Consider the following 16,520-nt stretch of genomic DNA (forward strand, 5'->3'; position numbering starts at 1 on the left):
AAATGTGCTCAGTTTCTCCTATGCTTTACTGAATGATTTAGTGAAGAGGGTAAGAGTTGTGTGTTTTACAGAAAGTAGCTTTGTCTACCAGTTTTTCACTCAGTATGTTGGATTGTTGCAGCGTGACCTTATTTCAGTGAAGCTCACTGAGCAACAAAATTCATTCATACAATGCTGAACGCTTTACCTTGTGCAAAAGACTGGAGGAGACAATATATGTGATAAAAAAGCTTTTTTTATTTTTTAAATATTGATCTGATACAAAATTACATTCACTATGCTGAGAAACCAGAACAGCAATTTCAAGCAGAATCGTCTACCTGCTGCTGGAAACAGCTTAAGAATAGTTGACTTTGACACAGAACGTCTCCTCCGTCTTCTCCTCCAGGTTGTTCACGTAGACCAGGATCTCTGCTGAGCCGGAACTCTGGCTGGGGGCAAATCGCAATCCAATGGTGTAACTCTCTCCCCCACCAATCTGAACACAGAGAACACATGAACATATTCATCTAAAGCCCACGAAGCTGCTCTCTGCATCAAATAAACTAAAATCTGCACAATAAGAAGCTTATTAGTCATACACTAAACAAGTCACGAGTTATCTATCTGTTCTTCATGTTCTTTTACTTCCTAAACTGTTTTAGTGTGTGTGTTTCAGGCTGCATCCCGTTGGCTGCTTGCATCAGTGAGCGTCATTTCTAGGGTGTCTGGTCTGATCTAGGTGAATACTGCGTGTCCAAGTAACATCCACATGAATGACAGGACAAAAAGTTTCCAGCAGAACATTGAATTGTCACAAGATGATCAATGTTATTCACTTCACCTATCAGTGGTTTTAATGTTGCGGCTGATCAATGTAAACAAGTCAGATATGAGATCAACCATACAATCCTCCCAGTGCACCACAAATACAAGTTGAATCAAATGAAGTACAATAGAGAACTGTATGTGTGTTGTCATTTATGCCCCTGCTGTACATAAGATACACATCCTCATCATACAATTTTTTTTAAATACGTGACCTGTTTCAAAGTCTTTCAGCCCTCCATCCCTTTACCTTTGAAGTTAAATGATAATAATGTATGAATCAACCTCATTTCACATCACAGAGACTATTTTTGTGACAGAGCTCCAAAACATCTACCTACTCAGTGAGACTTTTTTGTCAAGTACTTACAGAACCCAACAAAAACAACTTCTGTGAAGCATAAATTCAATTAATAGCAAATGTATAAAGGCACGAACAGCCATAAAGATAAATGAAACATGAATAATTAATTTGTTAAGAAATGCATGAAAAGTACTGTGAAACGACCAGCGTTTACACTGTGTGAAATTGATGAAACACAGCAGATAGATATCAGCCACTGCCATGAGGGAGCTTCCTCCTGTTTGATCGACAAGGTGAATATTGGGTGACACTGACGTAAGTCCTGTAAATTAATGCATCTCTTTTAGAAAGCACCTTCTCTGCAAAAAAAAAAAAAAAAAAAATCGTTCTACACATCAAATGACAATGTTAGTCCTTGTTTTGTGAGTCTGATCGTATTTCTGTGCCCTCTCTGCCACACTGTCTTCTCGTGCAGAACTTATTATAACAGTATTTGCTTCACTGTATTCACTTCAGGAGGTTGCAAACATTTTAATAATTTGTAGAAAAATAAAACACTTTTGAAGGAAACAAATATCCTTTTCCACACGCTTTGTTGTGTTTAATCTCTGTAGGTTTTCCCTGTCTAATTTCACAAGGGTTGAGGCACGAGGAAACACCAAATGGTTTGCTTTACCCTCACATCCCACTCTTTGTTTTTGTTTTTTTGGCCTTAATTACTCCATGCGGAGTGCAATTTTGATTCTTCTTTTTCTCTAATTAAATGGAGGCAGTGCTTAATGTTGCAGTGCTTTTCTTATCAGACCTCACATCCTGCTGGATCCTAATTTGGTCATTTTTCGCCCTTTTCTCAGTATTTCCATCAGACTGAAGGCACCTCCATGTATTTTCTGTAATAGCCAACAGCAGAAATATGGGTAAATTTGGGGGATTTATGCTGTAATCTTCCCCGAAAGCGTGGAGGTATTGATCTCTATTTTCCTTTTCCTCCTGACAGTGGACTTTATCATGGCGTGGTAGTTGTGTCCAAAAAAAAAAAAAAAAAAAAAAAAAAAAATGCCTCCACATTTGCTTAATGCTACGAGCACAGTAAATTCTTCCTGAGACACCTGGTGCCTGGCTGACAACATGGAAAGAACAATGGGCTGTTTTTCACCCTGCCCACCTCCTGTCTAATTGATGCAGTGCATTCTGGCCAACAACAGCGGGAACCTTTAATAGTTTATGTGGAAACTGACTTCCACTGCATCTCGTTCATTTATTTGTTCATTTAAAATAATGGTTTCCCATTTGTTTTGATCTTATGTCACACCCTAGCAAATAAAAGGCAAATGACAGCTTACTCCAGTGTTTCATGTCTGAGTGAACCAACTCTCAGACGCTGACCACATAACAGTAAAACAGCAGTAATGGCGTTCCTATTTTTCTCTCATTCTGTCCTAAAGGCAAACAAGGTACCCTTTCACTTGTCACAGCTGATGAATGGATAGTCAACAGGAGAGGCTAGACATCACTGACGCCTTTAACTCACCTACCAGGATGAGTCAGAGACTGTGGCTAAAAAAAAAGGCTTCTCCAAGACACGTCGCGTTTCTCATATAATCTTATTTTCCACATGTAATGTTTTCTTTGTCTGTGGAGGTTCTCAGTCATCCAGGTCGTGTTATATCCAAAAAGCACTGAACAAAAGGCAACTGGACTTTTGAGTTTTTTGAAGATGTTTTGCAACTCACCCGAGTATTATCCAGTTCTAAGGGACTGGTGGGAAGTTGAGGTTTAAATAGAAAAACTCTGTGGCAAAATAAGCAAAGCACACCAGTGCAGTGGACAGCAACATCGAGTTCACTCAAGAGGACATCGATGGGGATAGTTTTACCTTGCCTTGCACTGTCTGTTGCACATGGAAGAAGACCAAAGCCTCAGCATTAAAGTATTTATTATTTGACTCCCACCAACCCCTGGAACATAAACTAGGGGTCATCAAAACCCTTCAAGACTGAGCACAGACTGTACCCACAAGACTGAATGGAAAGGAGGAGGAACAAAATCAAGATACGTGGATATAACAGCTGGGGCCAACTTGGGCCCAACTGTCAAAGGCTCATGAAGATATCTCAAAAAGGGCAAGACAGGAAGAGAACAACTGGAGGAAGAACACTGTCACCCCCTACTTATCTGGTGTATTGGAGGAACTCAGGAGAATTTTCAGGAAACACATCATTCCAGTTTATTTCAAACACGGTAATACACTTAGGCAAAAAAACTAAAACGGTCCATCACAAAGACAAAACACCCAGAGAAACCAGATGGTTTGAGAGAGGAGTAAAGGAAGTCATCTATGTCAGATGGGAAAAAAACTTCTCTAAACAGAGGAGGCTGACTGGGATATAATCTGCTATCAATTTACAATAGAGTCTTAATTTCTGTAAGAGACTGGAGCCTCTGACTGATAATGGGTCATTAGAGCACCATTCATAGGGAAAGAGGCCTAGCAATATTTGTCCCCTGTCCCCTAGAACTAAAGAAGCTACTTGGATGAGTGGCAAAACATCTTCTCAAAAACCTCTACAAGTCCAGTTGGCTTTTTAAAACACTTTTTGGATATACGTCTTTGTCGACAAGGTCCTATAACGTCCATCTGATGGACATTATAACCAAAACCAGGCTAAAATCAGTTGTTGTCTGGCTACACTACTTCTCACCTCACCTGACAAGATTTAATCGAGGAGGAAGGTTTCTCTTCGGCTCGGCATTAAGCAAAATATTGATTTCATGCTCAACAAGAGTAAGAGAGCTGTATGGCTTCTTTCCTTTTCCTACCTGGAATTTCTCCTCTTTGAACTGGAGCAGGTCTGGATGGTCAGAGCGGAGCAGGAATGCTCGGCTGCTGGTGTAAGGGTTGGTGTAAGTGATTTTCCTGGAGCTGCCACGCCCGCCGCCAACTGGGACAGACACTTCAAATGCCTGCACACACACACACAAACACACGTATATAGTCAGTATTAGCTGCTTACTAGTATGTCCAGTTTCATCATCACACACAAGTTTCAAACCCAAAGCGCAGCAGCAAACATTTTAGGGCTTGGAATAAACAGGAAAGTTGTTGAGACATTTGACAGACAATGAGACATTTGAAAACACCGTTATTATGCCAAACACGCTCAGGATGACCTTATGAGGGCAGGAACTAAATCAGACTATGCAAGGACATCATGACTGGAACATTTGCAACGCTGGGTAAATAAAGCGCATGGGAGTCAACTTGAATATGCAAGTAAAATGTTTATAGAAAGTCAGCTCAGGGCAAAAGAAATGTTCCCAAAGTGTCCTTGAGTAGTCAGTTTGGTATAGGATGAATCTCAGGCCATATTTTTAAAGTGGAAAGAAGGTTTGAAGGGTTTAAAGTCAGTGTTTGGAAGCTTGAAAAAAAGAAGGAAAAAAAAAACGATTTGAGGAGCTGAAACTACATTTTGAAGGCACGCATAATGTTTTGTAAGGCTGAATGGAATTTTCATATCCCTGGAAACATTTTGTATTTTCTCCTTCACAAATGCAGCACTCGTTTTTCAGTGTTTCTCCGATATGTTTTTCGAGTTTCAAATGTGTCACTGATTTGTCACTGTTCTCTTAAAACTTGTCAGAGAGGACTTTATCACACAGACCTTTCAGATGTTTGCCCACAGAGTAGAAGGCTGCAAGTTTTTTTGAATTGGGAGAACACGCCATGACAGCAGCGACGAAATTTCAATATATACTGTACATGTTCATGTCCTTTCAAACTTTTTGTCAGTCTTACAAAGCAAGCCTAAAAAGTCGTTCCAATTAGATCATATGCTTTTATTTGGAGTTTTTCTAGTATAGTACATCTATATTTTGGTGGCATTTAATTGAAGCACTAATAAGCAGTATTAACCAGTGTCTTTGGGGACTGACTAATTTTGCTGTTTTAACATTCCTAATATGTCCTGCAGGCATTTTGACTGCAGCTGTGATAGTAACATAATAACCACTGGATATACATAAAAATAAAAGATGACTTCAGCTGTAATGTGAACTTAATCTTCGATACACAGTCAGTTAGACATTTGGTTTCAAACGGCAGACAGCAGTTATAGAGGGGATTGGCTTTGAGTGCTGGCCTGGGATCCGTCGCACTTAGTCTTTTCTTGACAAAAGCCATAAAGGGATTGGGAATGTCCCGCTGGCCCAGGGAGCTACCAGAATGATTCAGGCACTGAATGCAACTCTGAGTCACCGGTGGCTTTGAGTTAGACCGATATTTAATGGAGCTGTACATCACACCACTGTTCTTAAGGAAGTGAAAAAGGCCGCAGTATAAATCCACTTTATGATGACAATTACTACATGCGGCTTAATGATATGTTATCTTCATGGATGTTGGTCTTTCTCAAAATTAATTCCTATCATCCTCAACAAAATTCAAACAATGTATGTCTGTAGATTCAAGTGTGGTCTCAGGTGGAGGTGGGAAGAGTTGTAGGACTTTGATAAGATGAAATTCACTTTTAAGTCAACATGGAATCCCAAACTCACGATGGATTGTGACATACCGGTATTATAATACCAAAACCCTGTTACACAAAGAACTTTATTAGGAACATCACTCTGCTTCGAGAGTGCTTACTGTTGGAAAATTTTTATACTAAATATATAAAATATTAAATGTGCTTGGTGAATCGACAGAAAGCCAGCCAACTTGGTGGGATCCTATAGGTAGCAGATGGTAAAAAATTACTTTGTGCAATCAAGCTTTTACAAAGGCTTTTTTCAATGTTCCACATATTCTTTATAGTTGACAGCATCATAGAATTAAGAGTAGAGACTCTCCATCAAGCACATGGACTTGATTCCCAAGTTGAGATGTATTTCCGAGTTTGATGTTTTTACATTTTTAAGTCAATCCACAGGCAATCCAGAAAACCTCGTACCTTGGACAGCACTGGACGGTGGACGTTGAGACAGAGCAGCCAGGCCGTGACAAGCCGTCGATGCTCCACATCCACGGCGTTCACATACAGGAAGCGGCTGCCAGTCTGCCACGGCTGAACCTTCAGCTGGAGCTCCTGCACTGCTGCTGGAGGCAAAACAAACACACCCGCTGGGTCCACCTACAGAGCAGAGGTGTGTGGTAAGGTTGATTGGGTTTGGCAGTAGGGCAAAAAGATGCTGTTGATTGGGAGCGCTGTGAGAATGGGAAAGTCACAATAAAGGTAAAGAGAGAATTAACCAGGTAACAGAATGACTGTAACAGAAGAGGAGAGACAAATTTAACAAGAAGAGGTTAAAAATAGGATAGAATTGAAGAGAAAAAAGTATTTAAGAGACTCTGCAAAGGGGGTTTTCGACTTACACGGGAGCGGGTGAGAGAAAGAGTGAATGAGGTTCGGTGTATAGGGGGCAGACAATGAAACCAGAGAAAGTGAGGCAGAAAAGTGACAGACATAAGGATGTGAGAATGAGATTTTTGTGTGCAGCTCCTTTTCAATCTGTTGAGAAAAGCAAAGCTATTCTCTGACGCTGAGCTTTATCCTGTTTTATAAGACTCCTCCAATGCATTCCACAGTGAGCTAACCTGCCGGGAGTCAGATCAAAGCGGCCGCTGATGCACACGGTGAAATCTTTTAAAAATACATCTGTCACTTTTGCAGCCAGTGCTCTATTTCTACAGGGAAAACATGTTTGGGTCGTACTGTATGCAGCCACGGTGGTTATGACAGTCCATCACTTTTGTTTTTGAATATGGATGTGTGATATGAAATGCCCTTTTACTGCAGCTCTGAACAAAAAGCATTGTCAAACGCTCCCTGCTCTTGTACTCAGTTATGAATACGAAACGATCTATTAAAAATGGAGGCCAATGTGACACCCCTGGAACATATTTTGGTATGTTCTGAGCGCAAACAGCCATTACTAATTTTTCTGATTCTGTCAAATTGTGTCCCGACATGACTGCAAGAAGTAATGAGAGAACTTAATAGAAATGAATATGAAAAGACATGAAAAGGCCCATTATGCTGTCAATCTGCATTTGTATATTCTCGATAATAACATGGATCTTAACCTGGTGTTATTACTAAAAAGACTGCTGCCATTCCATTGTTCCCTGCTGCTAGAAGAACAATTTGCATGAAATCATTTCAGATGTGCAGATTGAAAATTGCCAACAGTGAAAGAACAAAGCTCTCAGCTTATGTAAGATTTGATATATGGGTTGTTTTGATTCCATCTGTTCTGTATGTTGTTTTCAATCTGTGTCAGCCATGTTTTGGTCCAATTAACAAAGAGGATGTACAAGAGCCTGAGACTAATAATGGGTCATTAGAGCACCATTCGTAGGACAAACAGCCCCCACCCTCAACTACAGGTAAGTATCTATCCATTAATGTGTACGTTTCTGGTTTAATGCTAAGTCTTTTGTTAATTTGATCTGGTTCAGTGAGGGAAGCCATGAAACCAGGGCAAGTGAGGCAAAAAAGTGATGGACATAAGGACGTAAGAATAAGATTTTGTTTCCAATCTCTTGAGATGTAGAAGAAGGAGGCAAATATTAATTAATGAAACAAATAGATAAATTGCTCTAAAATATGACTATATATAATTTCATGAACATGACTGTTTCACATATTTAAAAGATGAATCTAGACCTTAAGTACCCATGACGGCTAAAGGACGAGTGTAGCAGCATGTGGTGACAAGACACCGTAAAATGTTTAATTCAAAAAGCTGTAGCGACGATAGGAGAAAACACATTTGGGACACAAATTGGGCAGATGGTAAGTTAAACTAATCTTTTAGTGTTTGATACAGTTGGTTGATATTTGATGCAGACACAGAGTTCCCCACATGTTTAGGCAGGGACACACCGTCCATAACTTTGGTTCCTACCCCCAAACTGATCATGCTGATAGCGGGCCTGGAGTGTCAGGTAAACTAAAATGGAGCGATAGAGCTGTTTTAGTTTTTTTTCTTCTCAAACAGTGAGTGGTGATAGCAAAATTTGATAGGTTTGCCATACTTTTACGACATTTACAAGTTCTGTTTGTTTCACTCTGGAACGTTTAAGGTGGAAATTATACAACCAGAACCTGGAATTTGAACTGGTGACCAGGTTTCTGCTACAAAATGTTGGGCAACAAGCAAATCACTTCATATCTGGATAGTGCTTCAGATGTTGGTCCTGTACCTCACTGGTTTGCACCACAAATAACAACAATCTTATGTGACAGAGAAGTAATGGGATAGGGCATAAGTAGTCTTAGTGTAGATGTATAGGCTCGTAGCAGTTTTCTTTCCTGGTGTTCTCGTAATCTCTTCTCAGTTCTCCATCTAGACTAAACTAATCTTGGCCTCTGTCCTTTATCTCCAAACTGGATCTCCTAACTAGGTTTTCACTGTCTCTGGCGCTCATGGAGAACAGAACTTTCCACTAGTTTCATGAATAAATCTTCAATATATAATGCAAATGTGACAAGACCTGAGGGAAACAAGACATATTTCAAAATCAAGTTAACCTGGTCAGACACCATCACTGGCAGAAACATGAAAATGGTCCCAAAGAGTAGCAGCACATGTTATTTTTCTTGTCCCAAAGCGCTTGTCGGCTTTTTAGTGCAATGGTTATGACACACACAGCTAGTTTTAGACATATTGAGACACAGAACTGAGACATGCAGCAGTACAGCAAGACCCACATTGACTTATTTGGGTCTTGACCTGTGGAGGCTTCTACTTTCAACACTGCTGAGAGTTAATTTCTGTTGAGATCCATATCTTGATATGGGGAACATATCCTAGACTGCAGACAGCGTTGTGCTAAATAACGAAACATTAAAAAAGGGTATTTAGTGGTAAGTATACCTCAATCTCCCTGGGATGTGATGAGAAACATTTGACCTTCCGAACAGCCTGCCTCCCCCTCAGAACTAGTGACTGACAGCTCCGCTGACCAGTCACACAGCTGACGTCCACCCGCTCCAGGAAATGCACGTAAATCTGCCAGACCTGCGAGGGCGCTGCCATCCACTTATCACTACAGAGAAAAACATCATCAAGAACAATTAGGCTAAGGCTCCCTGCAGGGCGCAGCATGTGCAGCATGAGTTTGGAGATGAGGAGGGCTGACCGACGGCTGTGCTAGCATTTTAATAAGCAGAAACATCAGGAGCATCATCATCCTCTCACTGCTGAGATGAAGGGAATTCAGTCTCAGTGGGCCCAGCTGACTCAGACTGGGAGAAGATGTAGTCACCTACTCAGCTCTGCTGGGAGAAAACATTTAAGGAGGATGTGAAGCTGCTGATTACCGATATTTCTAGATTATGTTCAATTTTACATGCTGTAAAAATATGTACACTGAAATACCCTAATTATTTTTGAATAATATGAAAATTATATATTTTTATTTATCATAATAATTTTTCAAACATTTGAAGGAGTATTTTCTGCTAACAGGACCAAACTGATGAAAGTGGCATTGGTTTTTGTAATGTGGGTCATTTGAAATGTTGAGGAAGGTTTCTAATGTATATTGAAGGTCAATTTTAATAGTTTGTTGAGTTAACATGTGCCAGAATCTATCCATATATTAAAATTTAAATTTTTTCACTAGAAATGCACAAAACCTAAATATCGTGATAAAAAACAGCAATGGAAACACTTTCATTTTGAAAAACTGTCAAATATCACTAAAACACTTATATGCTCTCATGAGGTGGTTTTTCAGATGAATCGATATAAAAGTTCATCACAAAGGTGCAATGGAAAGACCTTCTTCACATTTTTCGTGACTGGAGATGACGCAGGGGGGTCATGTAACCAGTTCATTTGAAGTCCATTTCCTCAAAGTGAAGTGACGAGAATTTAAGAGAATTATGGGATATCACGAGACAAGACTTATATAGGTCTCCTTATAGGTCATTCGTGAAACACCTTTCAATGAAAACACGTACACGTACATGTATACACATGAAAATAATACATATGGAAACATGTTGATGCTTTGATATAAAACCAAATACCAAACCAAACCAAACCAAACCATTCAGTTCAAAGTTCATTATACCCATAACATTAGTGCCCTAAGCCCCAATATTTCAAAAGACAGACCATAATAAACATGATGGACTTTTAGAGAACTAGAGGACAGATTCTGTAACTTCAGGCATCCTGACCACCAAACCTCCATAATTAATTCAAGCCAGTGTGAACAATTTAATTACTCCAAAATAAAATGCTTCTTCAGGCTAAGCTGTGTGTGTGTGTGCTCACTACACGCGGTGCCTGGTTGGTAAATAACACATACGTGAAAACCATCACAAAGAACATCTTCATGTGTGGACTGGGACTCCCTGGCACTTTCAAGTACACATCCTGAGGCTCCCCTGGCACCTAGACAGACACAAAGTAAAAGGCAGAGAGATGCTAAAAAGGAAGGGTAAAAAGAGGAAGAACTAAAAGAAACCCCACGTTAGCCCCTGAGCAAGTGTGGCATAATGTTAGGGGAAGCCTTTTGTCCATCGACACAGCTTGCTACTCACGACAGAGTTAGAATAACGTGCATTCCCCTCTGAATAGTTATCAGTGCAGTAATTAATCCCCTGCTAATATTAGTGTGGGTTACTTGTAGCAGGAACAGAAATAATAAGAATAAGAAAATAATATAATCCTCTCACCAACATTCTTGTCTGGCATATGATGTTAGGATCACTGCAGCGGACGGAAATGTTACTCTTCCAATCTGAATCTTCAACTAGTTTATAAGAGAAAAAAAGGTTAATATACTGACAGTAAAAATTCAGACCAAGTAGTGCATTTAAACAGTGTTTATGACTGCTCATGGGACATGTACAGTTTTATGCATACACTCATACATACGGCACCGCTCCAAAGTATTTGCATCCTTCTAAATTTCTGACAGTTTTGACAAAGAGAATCCAATAAAACTAATGAAACAGAAATATTATGTTTTTGTGGTTGGTTATTTTAGAGAAGCCATCATTTGTAAATGTGTGATGCGAAAAAGTGAAACATGAACCCTTGTTTTCAGTGTGTATTGTGAGCATTTTGTACAGCAATAACAGCAACTAGATGTTTTCTCACATGAACGACTTGCTTCAGGTCCTTTCACAGCATTTCTATTGGATTATGATCAGGACTTAAACTTGGTCATTTCACAACATTAATTTTGTTTTTCTTTAATCATTCTTTTGTACAACAACATGTGCGCCTGGATTTGTTTTCTTCCTGCATGACCTAGTCTCTCTTGAGATTAAGAAGCCCCGACGTTTTCCTTTTTTTATTTGCTGAAATAACTCAGTATTCATTGGTTCATCAATGATGGTAAGCTGTCCTGGACCAACTGTAACAAAACAGGCCAAACGAGGACATTACCACCCCCACATTTCATAGATGGGATGAGGTTCTGACGCTGGAATGCAGCATTGTTTAGTCCCCAGACATGACACCTCTCATTTAAGCCAAATACAATGAATCTGGTCTCATCTGTCCACAAAACATTTTCTCAATAGTCTTCTGGCGTTCTTGGCAGGCATCATCGTTTTGGAGTAGTGTCTTTGTTCTTTCCACTCTGTCATGCACACCACATGTGTTCAGTGTTTCTCCTGATGGTGGATTCATAAACATTAACATCAACAGTCAATGTGAAAGAGGCCTTTAGTTGCTACATTGGGTTCCTACGTGACCTCTCAGACTATGGTGCATCTCTGTTGCTTGACCACTCATGTGGAGGGTAACAATAATCTTAAATCTTCTCCATCTGTTCACATCATCATTCTGGCTGTGGATTCCAAACTTTTTAGAGATGGTTTTGTAAACTTTTTCAGGCTGACGAGCAACAGCAACTCTTTATCTGAGCTCCTCAGAAAGCTCCTTTGTCTGTGCCAGCATACAATTCCAAAAATATGTTTTGTGAAGACCAGGCTGGAACGTGACACTGAGCAACATGTGATTCTCATTGCATTGACTGGAAACACGTCTGAACAGAAGGAACACTGGCTCATTTTGCCGAAGCTTAATATTTCTATTTCGTGTGTTTGATTGGGGTGTCTTTATTTACTTTCAGGTACATTTTTAAGTAATGTTCATGTAGAGCCTGTTCTAATTCCAATAAATGTATATTATTATTAGGTTTATATGTAATAAAATTGGCATTAAACTGGAAGATTGTTATGTTGATATTTTAGTAACACAGTAAAATGAAGATAGAATACATGATTCATTTTCACTTACACACTTGTGTTGTATAAATGTTTCTGTACATGCACATTTACTGACACTAATGATCTTCCTAGATAGTGAGTCAGCATAGATACAGATGATGTATTAATTTATGCAAGCCTGAAACCAATGATAAAACTGCAATAAAGTTCAAATGGATGAAATGCCAGGGGACAAAATTGAGGCTGTCGCACAGGGAGTAATGGTTGAAGGGGGATAACCTGCACAACCTGTGGGGTCGTGCCACGGGGGCAGGCGGATGGCCTTCTTAAGGAAACAGAGCTCGGGGTGGTAAAGTCGGAAAGTCTGGTCAACAACGTGAGGCGTCGGCTCCACATTCACTTGGCAGATGGCCATCGGCTTGCCATCCTCTGCTTTGAATGTTACCTGTGGAGGAAAGGTGAAGGGTCAGCAGCATTAGCAGCATGCCACACTCCTGCCTGGTGTTTGATATTCAGTAAGAGAAACAGCTTTTTCATTGTGGGGCAGTAAAAATCCTCTGAGCATATCAAATACTAAAACTGCGTATTGTAGCAAAAAGGACAATTGTCAAATTGACCTCATCTTCATAGTTTTGTGCCTCAGTTCTATCAGTAATGATCACTGTATTCAGTGAAGTAACTGCTGAGCACTGGGGATATGGTGACATTACTACATCAGCACTCAAACCTGCTGTAAAACAATTCAACAGTTTTGCCAATTATCCCAAAAATAATTCCTTGCTTACACGCCCTGGCCCTGAGCTGCAGAGTTGATTCTGGAAGTTAAAGAAAGTGTCCCGTATCTCAGCTTAAAATAGAGAAACGAGAGAAAAATGCATTTTGTGTAGCAGAAATATGTATATTTTGTCTCATCTTGTGACCCACTCAGATTTATCTGTGGTCCTCTGGGGTGGAGCTCGGCTGATATACAACCTACTATTTCTAGTTAAATCTGAGAGTGAGCATATGTGAAATACTGTCAGAAAGTACAGTAGTAGGCAGTAGATCATAGTTAAACAAGCGTGCCAGGCTGTAAACTGTGATTAATGTTTACAGTGAATGATTTTAACGTTATCATTTCCTCTCCCAAATAAGTTTGGCTATGGAGATTTATTTACAACCATGTGCGTGCTCTTGTTCTGTTGGATGTCCTATTGCCATCAAATGTTGTAAATTTAACTTATTTTTATGAATATGGTAAAGTGCAACAGCAACATTTCATTTTATTAACTCAACTAAACTTTCTCTCCTGATTTCTGTGTGTGATGGACGCTCAAACAATGTGTGTCCTGTAGATTAGATATCTAGAAGATACTCTCTTGCTCTGCCTTCTTCCTCAGGCAGTGAAACTCTAAACAACATAGTTTGTTTTTTATTTTTTTATTTATTTTTTTTTTTTTAAAGCAGCCCTTGAAAAGGTCTATTTCAAAATTCACCAGAGAGCTTGATGATGATGATGATGATGATGATGATGATGATGATGATGAAGGTGATGGGGCGCGCTGTACACTAGAATATCAAAGATGGTTGCAATCCAACCACAGAAACCCCCACAGGCTGGCTGAATATGCTGTGATGGCTGCTGCATTAATATAGCCCTCAAGATCTGTGCAAATCAACACGAATGTGTTCATACATTTACACAAATTCCGCGTGGCACGATAGCCCACACATGCTGGAATTGTTAATCTGCTCATGTATCATCACACACTACAGCCTCTACTACAGCCTCTAAAACTTGAGTTTGTTGGCTTGATTTCTGTGATACAATGCCACACGTACAACATACACAATTCAAGTAGAGTTTCTGCCAGAGGAAATACTGTATATTTGCTGACTGCTGCGGGACTTTCTTATCATGCATGTATTTCATAGCTATTTACACTCAACAACCTGCAAACACATTTCAGCAAATGTATTAAAAACCAGAGACTGAAATCTTTCATTTCCACAAATACTAAGGCAATTTGCTCTCACACCCAACTTTTGCCAGGTTTATCCTTTCTGTTTTAATTATCCATCAGATATGTGCTAAAATTGGTCAAAGTTAAAAAGGATCCACATTTGAATATAAGGACCCACAATTCACATTACATTACAGGACAAAGTCCAAGTCCAATGGCTTCTGTGCACACCTCTTCAACTTGTTGTGAGGTGCAGTTGATCAGGAGTCCAATTCTCGTGTGATTCACAAGATCAAACAATAGTCTGACTGATATGAGCAACTCGACATCCTGTTAGGAACAACACCAAGAAGTTATATGACTGGTTAAATTGGGCCTGCAATAGAAAGGTGGGTCATCCAATGGCCTGCCAGGTATTTTCTGAAAGTGCCTGCCCTTCTCCAAACAGCTGAGTGGCTCAGTCAAAGCCCAGACATAAACCCCATATAACGTCTGGAGAGAGGCCTGAAGATGGCAGTCCACAGGTCCTTTGCAGCCAATCTGGCAGAGCTTGAGAGGATTTGCCAGGAAGAAAGGAATAAACTGGCCCGATGCAGGTGTACAAAGCCTGCAGAGACTCACAGAGAAGGACCTGAAGCTGTAATGCCTACCAAATGAGCTCTTGCAATGCAGTGACTTAAGGGTCTCAATAAAACTTTTAATTGAAAGAAAGCCATTGTAGCTGTCAGTAAATTGTTTTCAGGATTGTTGAGTGTAGATTCATATCCAGCTTGAGTAATTTGAAGTAAACAAAAAACAAAGATTTGGTCATTTATCTCAGAACAGCTGTCCAAACTGTTGAGGAATCAGATTTGCGAGCCTGTGGTGGCCTGCAGGAGAGGCACATATCTGGCTCTGGTGATGTGTACTGACTGACAGCGGTGCCAAAGCTGGCATCCTGACAGCTCTGCTGTTGGGGTTTGTCAATTTTAGCGGGACACAGATTTGATCCAGACTTGACCCCTTTGACCTCTTGACAGGATTTGTGCTCAAAGCAGCAGTGCTGACAGTGGCACACAATACGAACAAACCATACGCGGACACACACAAGCTTGGCAGATCGGCAAAAATTTCATCACCCTGTGCAATAGGAAAGCTTCAGGGTGCTATATTCTACACAGACATGAGGATTATATTGAGGTACTGTAGGTTTAGCTATCAGTGATGATATCTTACTTTGAGCTGAATAGTGATATGTGCCAATAATGTAAGCACAGAGAGGCTCTAGTCTGCAGCGAGAGGGACAACATTTCAATTTGAATGGACCCATGAGAAACAGGGGCTTATTTTGTTGACAGCTGAGTCTGCAGTGAACATTACATCACACGCAGATACGCAGCATGTCGTCTTCACTACAAAGAGCACATTGACATGGTTTCTCCCTGCTCTAAACTTCTAACATATTAGAAACACTTGAATAAGTGCTTAAAATAGCAAAAATAACTTTAGATTAACACTGTAAATGCACGGTTCACTGAAAGTAGATTAGCCAAAAGTGTCAAGCTGTCCTCCAATCTGAGATAATTTAACTCTCCGGCATGTCATTTGCCAGTTGGAGAAGATAAACTATTTCCAGTAAGATAAAAGTGATTTTCAGCATATAATTTTGCTTGATAATCTGTCTGGTTAGTGTAACTTTTTTCTTTTTTAGTCGATACTTCAAAGTCTTCTTTGTGTCTGAGCTGTAGCTGTGTGGGAGAGGAAGAGAGGGAGGAGACGGCGTGCTGCCACTCCTCAGAGAGTTGTCTGGGAACGTGTGTGTAGACGAGATGTTGTTAGAGGTAGAGATATAGTAGAAGGTTAACCTGACTAAACTCCAAATCAAAAGTTCCGTACGACACACTGAGTTTAGATATACAGGCCTTATCCACATCTGCTCTCCTGCATTTATGAATATATTTCTCTCAAGAGCAAAAAATATTCAAAATACACTGCCGTACATGGAATCTCTTACCATGGCAGAAAAACATACTGCACATATTGTAACTCAAATCTTGCACTGAGAGGCAAGGGACTTAAGTTACAGATAGAGGTTGTTCAATATGCAGAAAATATCGCATGAGCCATAAATACTGCACTCTGTACCTTGATAGTTTTGGCAGAGATAATATTGGACAAGTTCTTCTTGGCCACCTGAGAACCTTTCCCTGTAGGCAAGAAGCTCGGTCCCTGTGAGGATTTGATAAGAGAGAGAATTGTTATCGAAACGCAACATGTAGCAAAAACAGC

At 40.0% G+C, this 16,520-nt stretch overlaps 1 protein-coding gene across 2 annotated transcripts in view; it reads right to left on the minus strand.

Moving 5' to 3' along the window:
* Positions 1–217: 217 nt before the first annotated feature.
* Positions 218–16,520, minus strand: part of LOC125022730 (nephrocystin-4-like) — a 159,667-nt gene continuing 143,364 nt past the window's right edge. The window contains exons 22-29 of one of the 2 annotated variants that reach the window (XM_047610754.1): positions 16,377–16,460; positions 12,598–12,754; positions 10,804–10,880; positions 10,434–10,519; positions 8,990–9,161; positions 6,061–6,240; positions 3,932–4,075; positions 218–478 (exon numbers count right to left, since the gene is read on the minus strand). In XM_047610754.1, the coding sequence (XP_047466710.1) occupies positions 338–478; positions 3,932–4,075; positions 6,061–6,240; positions 8,990–9,161; positions 10,434–10,519; positions 10,804–10,880; positions 12,598–12,754; positions 16,377–16,460 (1,041 nt within the window). In that variant the 3' untranslated portion in view covers positions 218–337. Of the gene's footprint in view, positions 479–3,931; positions 4,076–6,060; positions 6,241–8,989; positions 9,162–10,433; positions 10,520–10,803; positions 10,881–12,588; positions 12,755–16,376; positions 16,461–16,520 lie in introns of both variants that reach the window. The other variant, XM_047610012.1, reaches the window with a different exon arrangement.

This window comes from Mugil cephalus, chromosome 1 (assembly GCF_022458985.1).
Source record: "Mugil cephalus isolate CIBA_MC_2020 chromosome 1, CIBA_Mcephalus_1.1, whole genome shotgun sequence".
Classification (NCBI taxonomy): Eukaryota; Metazoa; Chordata; class Actinopteri; order Mugiliformes; family Mugilidae; genus Mugil; species Mugil cephalus.